Source organism: Dipodomys merriami, unplaced genomic scaffold, assembly GCF_024711535.1.
Source record: "Dipodomys merriami isolate MVZ:Mamm:240054 unplaced genomic scaffold, mDipMer1.0.p SCAF_1, whole genome shotgun sequence".
Taxonomy (NCBI): domain Eukaryota; kingdom Metazoa; phylum Chordata; class Mammalia; order Rodentia; family Heteromyidae; genus Dipodomys; species Dipodomys merriami.
The window spans coordinates 110,224,519-110,234,960 of record NW_027202270.1 but is presented as its reverse complement, the minus strand read 5'-3'; the positions used below and the strand labels follow the sequence as shown (position 1 = coordinate 110,234,960).

General features: G+C 43.8%; 1 protein-coding gene across 1 annotated transcript; it reads left to right on the top strand.

Annotated features, from left to right (window-relative positions):
* The first annotated feature begins 6,439 nt into the window (after positions 1-6,439).
* Positions 6,440-10,103, top strand: Fscb (fibrous sheath CABYR binding protein). Its single transcript, XM_070027212.1, has one exon. It carries the CDS (start codon positions 7,057-7,059, stop codon positions 9,742-9,744), a length of 2,688 nt encoding a protein of 895 aa, XP_069883313.1. The 5' UTR covers positions 6,440-7,056; the 3' UTR covers positions 9,745-10,103.
* The last annotated feature ends 339 nt before the right edge of the window (positions 10,104-10,442 follow it).

Below are 10,442 nucleotides of genomic sequence, written 5' to 3'. Positions count from 1 at the left end.
AAAGATGGTGGATGGCCTAAGCAGAGATATGTGAAGGGAAACATAATCGTGTCCAATGGATGCTTCGTATCATGCTAGGGAGTCACTATCCCACCCAATCACCATACTGGTGTGTAAGATTAGTACATTTCCATGGTAGATTGGGCAGGTAGTGCATCATGGAGTCTATCCTGGAGGCCACCTGGCTTACACTATTCTGGAGGATTACACTATTCTTTTGCTCATTTGGGAGCGGGTTCTGGAAAATCATTTCCTAGTTTATTCAATCTTTCCATTCCAAGTGCTTTCCCTCCCCCTGACATTGTTGGGCTTGCACTCTGGTCCTGGGTGGTATCCCTGAACTTTTTCTCTCAAGACTAGTGATCTACCACTTGACCCACAGTACCACTTCCATTTTTTTCTGGTGGTTAATTGGAGATAAGAGTCTCATGCACTTTCCTGCCAGGCTAGCTTCAAACCATGATCCTGAGATCTTACTCTCCTGAGTAGCTAGGATAACAGGCATGAGCCACCTGTGCCTGTCTTCAAGTTCTGTTTCTCTTTCATGGTTCTCAGTACTTTTCCTCTTATTTTATTTTAATTTTTTTTATTGTGAACATACTGTACAATTACATGGGTTACAATTACATGGGCAAGATAATGAGTACATTTCTTATCAAGCATTGCAGCCTCCTCCTTTGTTTACCCTTTACATCCCTTCCCAGCCTCCCACTGCTCCCCCCAACCAATCCTCCCCCCCCCACCAAAGTTGTAAAGTTCATTTTCGATATGACAACTTGTACTTCTCATTGTTGCAACGGATCCACCTGTATCCTTAAATGACTTGTTTTTCCCCATCTCCTCCACAAATAATACCGTGAAAGCAGGGGTTATGGGGGAGGGACATACAAAGCAACAAAGAAATAATCTTATAAATGCGTTAGAAACAAATGCATGAAAGAAAAAAACATTTAAATACATATCTAAGGGTTCATTTTCCTAACATCACATTATCTGACCTTTTCTGCTTGACTCATACATATACTAGATACTGCAAATAAGGGAAACCATGGGACCTATGTTTCTTTGGGCTTGGCTTACTTCATGTGATATAATTTTTTCCAAGCCTTTCCATTTCCTAACAAATGGGGCAATGTCATTCTTTCTGATGGAGGCATAGAATTCCATTGTGTATATATACCACATTTTGTTGATCCATTCATCTACTGAGGGGCATCTGGGTTGGTTCCATATCTTAGCTATGGTAAATAATGCTGCAATAAACATAGTTGTGCTGGTAGCTTTAGTGTGGTCTTGTTTGTAAACATTTGTGTAAATGCCCAAAAGTGGGATTGCTGGGTCATAGGGGAGCTCTATGTGAAGTCTTTTGAGGAACCTCCATACTGCTTTCCAAAGTGGTTGAGCAAGTTTACACTCCCACCAACAATGAAGTAAGGTTCCCTTCTGTCCACATCCCCTCCAGCATCTGTTGTTGTTAGAGTTCTTGATTTTTGCCATTCTAACTGGGGTGAGGTGGTATCTCAATGTTGTTTTGATTTACATTTCTTTTATGGCTAGGGATGTTGAACATTTCTTCATGTGTCTATTGGCCATCCTTCTTTCTTCTTCAGAGAAGTTTCTCTTTAAGTCTTTAGCCCACTTATTTATTGGGCAGTTGTTTCTTTGAGGATTTGTTGTTGGGGAATTTAATTTTTTTTTTTGTCGGTCGTGGGACTTGAACTCTGGGCCTGGGCGCTGTCCCTCAGCTCTTCAGCTCAAGGCTAGTGCTCTACCACTTGAGCTACAGCACCACTTCTGGTTTTCTGGTGGTTTATTGGAGATAGGAGTCTCTCGGTCTCTCCTGCCCTGGCTGGCTTTGAACCGCGATCCTCAGATCTCAGCCTCCTGAGTAGCTAGGATTACAGGCGTGAGCCACCAGAGCCAGGATGGGATTTAATTTTTTAAGTTCCAAGTATATTTTAGATATGAGACCCTTGTCCGTTGTATGGCTAGTGAAGATCTTCTCCCAATCCGTGGGCTTTCTATTGTTCTTGCTAGCTATGTCTTCCGCCATGCAGAAGCTCTGCAACTTATTTGTTCCTCTGAACATAATCCCCCTTCTTTACTCTGACTTTTCTCATATACGATGTCTGAAGGGGAAAGTTTTACTTCATAATTTTTTCTTGATTGCCTTTGAAAGACCCTAATTGTAAATAAGGTCCTAGACCTGAACAAATTGTTCCGGGGGTACCATTCATCCCCTAATTTATGTCAGTCAAAAGAAGATTAGTCATATTATAGAAAAACTGTGAGTCCAAAGGCCTAACTTGAAAGGAACATTGGGTATGCTATTTGTGAGGTCAAGCTGACCATCCTAGCAAAAATGGCATTGTTGGGTCTAAAGAAATAGAATGAGAAACTGCTCTAAGGAAATCTTTTAAATTTTATTTAGAATCTTTTTCTTTATTGTGAAAATACTGTACAGAAGGGTTACAATTACATGGGCAAGATAATGAGTACATTTCTTATAAAGCATTGTAGCCTCCTCCTTTGTTTCCCCTTCCCATCCCTTCCCATTTTTTCTTTATTGTGTTGATCCTGTGGCTTGAATTCAGGGCCTGGGTGCCATCTCTGAGCTATTTTGGGTCTAGGGTAGTATTCTACCACTTTGCCACAGCTCCACTTGTGGTTTTCTGGTGGTTAATTGGAGGTATGGATCTCATGGAGGACTTTCCTGCCTGGGCTGACTTCAAACCTGAACCTCAGATCTCAGTCTCCCCAGTAGGTAGGATTATAGGCATGAGCTACCAGTACTTGGCTTAAGTACACTTTTTTCAAAGCTAACACTGTAACCAAAAGTAAATTGCCATATTACTTTAGTAATCACTAAGAATGACAAAATATTATTTTTTTAAATAAGTTTTTTATTGTGAAAATACTATACAGAGGGGTTAGAGTTATGTGAGCAAAGTAATGAGTACATTTCTTATCAAGCATTGTTGCCTCCTCCTTTGTTTTTCCCCTACCATCCCTTCCCTCCTACCTCCACAACTACAAAAAATATCACATGGTACTTTATAAATACATTAGAAACAATGTCAAGAAAGAAATAAAACACTTGTGTCCCTATTTTGGGGTTCATTTCACTTAACTTCATCTTATTTGGTCATATATACATAGCTTTTGACCTTTTCTACTTGTCCCAGACATATACTAGTTATTGCAAATAAGGGAAACCATGGGACCTATGTTTCTTTGGGCCTGGTTTACTTCACTTACTGTAACTTTTCCCAAGTCTTTCCATTTCCTAACAAATGGGGCAATGCCAATTTTTCTGATGGAGGCATATAATTCCATTATGTATATATGTATATATCTCACATTTTCTTGATCAATTCATCTACTGTGGAGTCTTTTGAGGAACCTCCATACTGCTTTCCAAAGTGGTTGAACAAGTTTACATTCCCACCAACAATGCAGTAGGGTTCCCTTCTGTCCACATCCCCTCCAGCATCTGTTGTTATTAGAGTTCTTGATTATAGCCATTCTAACTGGGGTGAGGTGGTATCTCAATGTTCTTTTGATTTGCATTTCTTTTGTTATTTGCACTTCTTTATGGCTAGAGAGATTGAGCATTTCTTCATGTGTCTATTGGTCATTCTTCTTTCTTCTTCAGAGAAGTTTCTCTTTAAGTCTTTCGACCACGTATTAATGGGGCAGTTGTTTCTTTGAGGATTTGTTGTTGAGAGATTTAATTTTTTGACTTTCAAGTACATTTTAGATATGAGGCCCTTATCCGTTGTATGGCTAGTGAAGATCTTCTCCCAATCTGTAGGCTTTCTATTGATCTTGCTAGCTATGTCCTTTGCCATGCACAAGCTTTGCAATTTCATGCAATCCCATTTGTCCAACCTTTCTTTGATTTATTGTGTTTCTGGGTCTCTATTAAGAAAGTTTGGGTCTGTGCCAAGGAGACCTAGAGTTTCTCTTGTTCCTTCCTGTAATGTTCAGGGTGTCTTCTTTGACTCCGAGGTCTTTGATCCATTTGGAGTTGATTCTGGTGCAGGGTGATATATAAGGATCTAGCTTTAGTTTTCTACAGGTGATTAACCAATTTTGCCAGCGCCATTTATCAAAGATTAGGTAGCTAGAGCTCTGTGGGTTCATTTCTGGATTTTCAATTTTATTCCATTGGTCCTGAGGTCTGTTCTTGTGCCAGTACCAAGATGTTTTGATTGCTATGGCTTTGTAGTAGAGTTTGAAATTTGGTGTTGATATTCCTCCAGCAGTGTTCTTTCTGTTAAGGATTGTTTTTGCTATTCGGGGTCTTTTATTGTTCCATATGAACTTTTGGGTTGCCTCTTCTATTTCCTTGAAGAATGAAGTTGGAATATTGATAGGTATCACATTGAATTTGTAGATAGCCTTGGGAATTATTGCTATTTTCACGATGTTGATCCTTCCAGTCCAGGAGCATGGGAGGTTTTTCCACTTTCTATGTTCTGGTTTGATTTCCTTTTTCAGATTTTTAAAGTCTTCATTGTAGAGGTCCTTCACTTCTTTAGTTAATTCCTAAGTATTTTATTTTTTGTGGGGCTATTACAAAATGAGTTGCTTTCCCAATTTCAGCCATGCTCTTCTCATTGTTGGCATACAGAAAAGCCATTCATTTTTGAGGGTTAATTTTATACCCTGCTACTTTGCCAAAGTTTCGAATCAGGTTGAGCAATTTGGGAGTAGAGTCTGTGGGGTTCTTTAAATACATGGTCATGTCATCTGCAAAGTGGGAGGGTTTTACTTCATCTTTCCCTATTTGGATCCTTTTTATTTATGTAATACATTTTTATGTGTATAATGCACCATTGATACTTACTAATTATGCATATAATAGGTTAAAAGTGGTATTTTGATACATATGTGCAATGTATAATGATCAGGTTGTGGTAATTGGTCTACCACCACAGGCGTTTATCATTTTTTTTTTGTTGCTGAGAATATTTAAAATCCTCTCGACTGGTGGTTTTGAAATATTCAATGAATTGTTGTCCACCATAGTTATCCTATTAATGATGTTACAGAATACTGAACATTAGAAACTGTTCCTCCTATACAGTTGCACTTCTTTCCTCATTAACCATAATCTTTAGATCATCCCTCCTTTATAGCTTTTCCAGGCTCTGATAAGCACTTCATCATTGCTTAGATAAAAAAATAAGTATTTGAGGATTACAAAAATGAGAATTTAAGTGAAATTGACAGTATGTGTTGCAGGAAATTGAGTCAAATCTTATTTAGTTAGAGGAAGAAAAGTTAATCTGATACACGTAATTCAATTCATGCAATGTTGAGAATTTTTTCTCATTACCAACTGATCTCAAAATATACTTTGAAGATATTGTATCAAATATCTGCAATCTGATGCAAAACACACATTCTGTATTTGACAGGTATAATTGAGAAGAGCAACAAGCTCAAAGTGGATAACTTAGTTTTCAATGACTGTAGTTCTGATTAAAACCTATATTCCCCTTTTCATTTTTATTGACCTATATTCATTGCACACAGTAATGGGTATGACATTTCCATGCTTACGTGCCATGCACTTTGATTATGTTTGTCTCTCCAATAACTTCCTTGCCCTCCCCACTTTTCCCTTTCATGGTCTTAGGCCTTGGTTTATTTTTGTTGTCATTGTTGTTTGCTGTATTCTTTTATAAAATTTTGAAAACCTTGGGCGGGATTACCTTGGGAAAGAGTGAAAAAAATAAAAGGGAAAGTACTTGAAATGGTTTGAACAGGAGAACGTAATATATTTCGTCAGTAGGCTGTTGCGAGCATTGAAGGGCAAGACATAGGAGAAGGGCTCACGTGGAGGTGGACTTCAGAATCTTAATTTTCCATAATGTATGAACTTCTTTTCAAGTCATAGAAACATGTGTTCATGGACTTTTCCTACACACTATCAATTGTTTTCTCCAACAATCAAAAAGAGACAGCAGTGTATTGAGTTCTGCACTATCACTGTCATTTATAGGAGGCTGGAAAGACTTGAACGAGCAGTTCAAAATTATGACTTTTTCAAGAAGAAAGCAGCATTGCTAGGTGTTGACTCACACCTAGAATCCTAGCCTAAGATCTGAGGATTGTGGTTTGAAGCCAGCCCAGGCAGGAAAGTCTTCTGTGAGGCTCATATCTGCAATTAGCCCTTAGAAACTGAACGTGGAAGTGGTAGACTTGAACTGTGTCCCTCCCACTAATGGTTTCAAACCGCCATTCAGGCTCCTCCCCCAAGCTGCCTCCTCGCCAATCCCAATAGGCAGCTCACCATGGGGGGCTTGACGCCCCACCCCCTCTAATAGCATGCCCCACCCCCTTTCGGTGGCATGCCCCGCCCCTTTCGGCCTCATGGCACGCCCCTCTGGCGGCGCCCTGTGGGGTGCTGACATCAACCTCTCAAAGCCCTGCTCTGGCTGGTGGCCTGGTCTGTGGCATGGTGCCCCGTGATGCCCCGCCCCCTCCAGCAGGCCAGGCCACAGGGCCATGCTGATTGTTGGGCCCCACGGGTTATTACAATTACAAGTAAGGGAAACCATGGGACCTATGTTTCTTTGGGTCTGGCTTACTTCACCTAATATACTTTTTCCCAAACCTTTCCATTTCCTAACAAATGGAACGATGTCATTCTTATAACTACTTTTTTTTTTTTTTTTTTTTTGGATAAAGTATGCTTCTTGTTTGTCAGCATTGCCCACTGTTATATACCAAGATAAAAAGTACTGAGAACATAACTTACAGAACTTTGCGGGAGAGGCGGCTGTGATGTCATAGATCCCTGAAACTTCTGAAAGTGACTGCTAGCTTATAGCAAAGACTGAACCACAAAGATGCCAGCGAGTGAAGTGGGATCCAACAAGAATGTAACACAGAATGAAATAGCTGGTGAAGTACATCATTAAAGCAGCTCGCAAGAACAACTCTTAATGAAGGAAAGCAAAGGCTTAATTACCTGGTGCATTTTTGATTCTTGATGATTCATTACTTGTTGATTAATCAATCTGAAATTCATCAGTCTTAGAAATGGAAGAAAGAAATGAATCTGATCAGTCTATCTCCTCAGGGAGGCAAGAAATTCGGAAAAGAAGACGACCTACCCAACCAATGGTAGATAAAAGCCAGCAGACAGAAGGAACAGAGAAAAAGAAACACATGCCTGGGCCACCATCATCTGGCCCTAAAGCTACCCTCAGTTCTGGAAGTATTCCTGGAAGCAAAGACAAGTACTGTGAATCTCTAAGAGTATCTTGTCAGCTTCAGCAAACATGGGTGAAGCGAAAGCATGGGCTGGAAATGACAGATCAGTCTCTGCAGACAGACACTGTTGTAGACAAGAAAAAGGAAATCAAGTCGGTGGGACCTGAAGAAAAGCCAGCCAATGGTAAAGAAGCATCCCTTGACTTGCAAGAGACGGTCGAAGAAGTAGAAATGTCAGCAAAAAGAAGACTAATAGACAGATCTCAGCAGACTAGCTGTACTGGAGACTGGAGCATGATGAATATTCCCTCCAAAGGAAAAGAGGACAAGGAACAGCAGACCTACTTCGATGACTTTGAAATAACGTATTTTACCAGAAGAGGCAGTTGGAAGGAAGGTGTTGATAAACACAAGCCCTCAGGAGAGATTGCTGTTAGTGAGCATACTGAATTTCAACCAGTGACAAGTAGCCAGGAAGAAATTCAGATGAAAAGTATCAGTGGAGTTCCATTTACTCAGGAAAAGGACAAAGGCTCCCGCGTACCTTCAGAAGATGCCATTAGGCAAGTGGTGACCGGATCTATTGTGGATCCTAGTGCTATTCACGAAGAAAGAGCTACTGCTGAAATAGAGTCCCTGCCAAGAGAAAGCATCAGTTTTGAAATCCAGGCTCTACCATCTAAGGAGGCTGAAATAGAAGAGGCCCTTTATAAAGTTAAATCTTCACCATCTGAAGAGGCTCTGGTAGAAGAGGCCCCTGCTGAAGTCCAGCCTCCACCATCTGAGGAGGCTGTGATAGAAGAGGCCCCTGCTGAAGTCCAGCCTCCACCACCTGAGGAGGCCCCTGCTGAAGTCCAGCCTCCACCATCTGAGGAGGCTGTGATAGAAGAGGCCCCTGCTGAAGTCCAGCCTCCACCACCTGAGGAGGTCCCTGCTGAAGTCCAGCCTCCACCATCTGAGGAGGCCCCTGCTGAGGTCCAGCCTCCACCATCTGAGGAGGCTGTGATAGAAGAGGCCCCTGCTGAAGTCCAGCCTCCACCACCTGAGGAGGCCCCTGCTGAAGTCCAGCCTCCACCATCTGAGGAGGCTGTGATAGAAGAGGCCCCTGCTGAAGTCCAGCCTCCACCACCTGAGGAGGCCCCTGCTGAAGTCCAGCCTCCACCACCTGAGGAGGCCCCTGCTGAAGTCCAGCCTCCACCATCTGAGGAGGCCCCTGCTGAGGTCCAGCCTCCACCATCTGAGGAGGCTGTGATAGAGGAGGCCCCTACTGAGGTCCAGCCTCCACCATCTGAAGAGGAGGCTACAGAGGAGGCTCCTGATGAAGCCCAGCCTCCACCATCCGAGGAGGCTACAGAGGAGGCTCCTGATGAAGCCCAGCCTCCACCATCTGAGGAGGAGGCTACAGAGGAGGCCCCTGCTGAAGTCCAGCCTCCACCATCCGAGGAGGCTACAGAGGAGGCTCCTGATGAAGCCCAGCCTCCACCATCTGAGGAGGAGGCTACAGAGGAGACCCCTGCTGAAGTCCAGCCTCCACCATCTGAGGAGGAGGCTACAGAGGAGGCTCTTGATGAAGCCCAGCCTCCACCATCCGAGGAGGAGGCTACAGAGGAGGCTCCTGATGAAGCCCAGCCTCCACCATCCGAGGAGGAGGCTACAGAGGAGGCTCTTGATGAAGTCCAGCCTCCACCATCCGAGGAGGAGGCTACAGAGGAGGCCCCTGATGAAGCCCAGCCTCCACCAACTGAGGAGGAGGCTACAGAGGAGGCCCCTGATGAAGCCCAGCCTCCACCATCTGAGGAGGAGGCTACAGAGGAGGCCCCTGATGAAGCCCAGCCTCCACCATCTGAGGAGGAGGCTACAGAGGAGGCTCCTGATGAAGCCCAGCCTCCACCATCTGAGGAGGAGGCTCTTGATGAAGCACAGTCTCCACCATCCGAGGAGGCTACAGAGGAGGCCCCTGATGAAGCCCAGCCTCCACCATCCGAGGAGGAGGCTACAGAGGAGGCTCCTGATGAAGCCCAGCCTCCACCATCTGAGGAGGAGGCTACAGAGGAGGCCCCTGATGAAGCCCAGCCTCCACCAACTGAGGAGGAGGCTACAGAGGAGACCCCTGATGAAGCCCAGCCTCCACCATCTGAGGAGGAGGCTACAGAGGAGGCTCTTGATGAAGCACAGTCTCCACCATCCGAGGAGGCTACAGAGGAGGCCCCTGCTGAAGTCCAGCCTCCACCATCCGAGGAGGCTACAGAGGAGGCCCCTGATGAAGCCCAGCCTCCACCATCCGAGGAGGAGGCTACAGAGGAGGCTCCTGATGAAGCCCAGCCTCCACCATCTGAGGAGGAGGCTACAGAGGAGGCCCCTGATGAAGCCCAGCCTCCACCATCTGAGGAGGAGGCTACAGAGGAGACCCCTGATGAAGCCCAGCCTCCACCACCTGAGGAGGAGGCTACAGAGGAGGCTCCTGATGAAGCCCAGCCTCCACCATCTGAGGAGGAGGCTACAGAGGAGGCCTAGCTCCCACCAGCTAAGGAGGCTGTGATAGAAGAGACCCCTGCTCCCTTACCTTAGGGAGTGTGTTCTAGAAGACCCTGCAGAAGAACTACTTGCTGATCGACATCCTTCATTTAATATTGTGTTTGCTGCTGAAGAGATTGGGACCCAAGAGCCCCCTGTGGAATCTCAGCACCCTCCATCTGAAGAAACCCCTGCAGTGAGGCTCCAGCAGATCCCGCAGATCCCGTCTCCAACAATTCCATCACCAGAGGTAATAAGGTCAGAGTTGGGATGGTTCTGGAGAACATTCCTTGTCAAAGGAAGGCATCCTGGAGAAGTTTTGTGAAAATGATAAGGGAACATCAAAACTGGATTTGAAAGTGACCAATAAAATGTAACAACTTAAAATTACTTGTGTCCTTTTTCATCCAGACATACCAGTTGCAAAATAACTGTTTTGAAGTACATTTACGAATGGAATTCTTATTAAAATATCTTTCTGTAGTAAACTCTGGGAAATCTGTTCTAAGGCATATATATATATATATATATATATATATATAATATTGTATATATGCGCTTGCTTTATAAGCACAGGTAGCTTCTTTCTTTCCTGTAGGTGTCACCTATTTTAAATTCCTTGAATTCTATTCATACATCCTTATTACAATTTGTCACAGCTCTGTCTTTCCATTCAATCTCTTCTGAAGCAAACATTC

What these genes read in the sequence shown, in the direction of transcription:
- Fscb (XM_070027212.1), top strand. Translation starts at nt 7,057, where the DNA reads ATGGAAGAAAGAAATGAATCTGATCAGTCTATCTCCTCAGGGAGGCAA.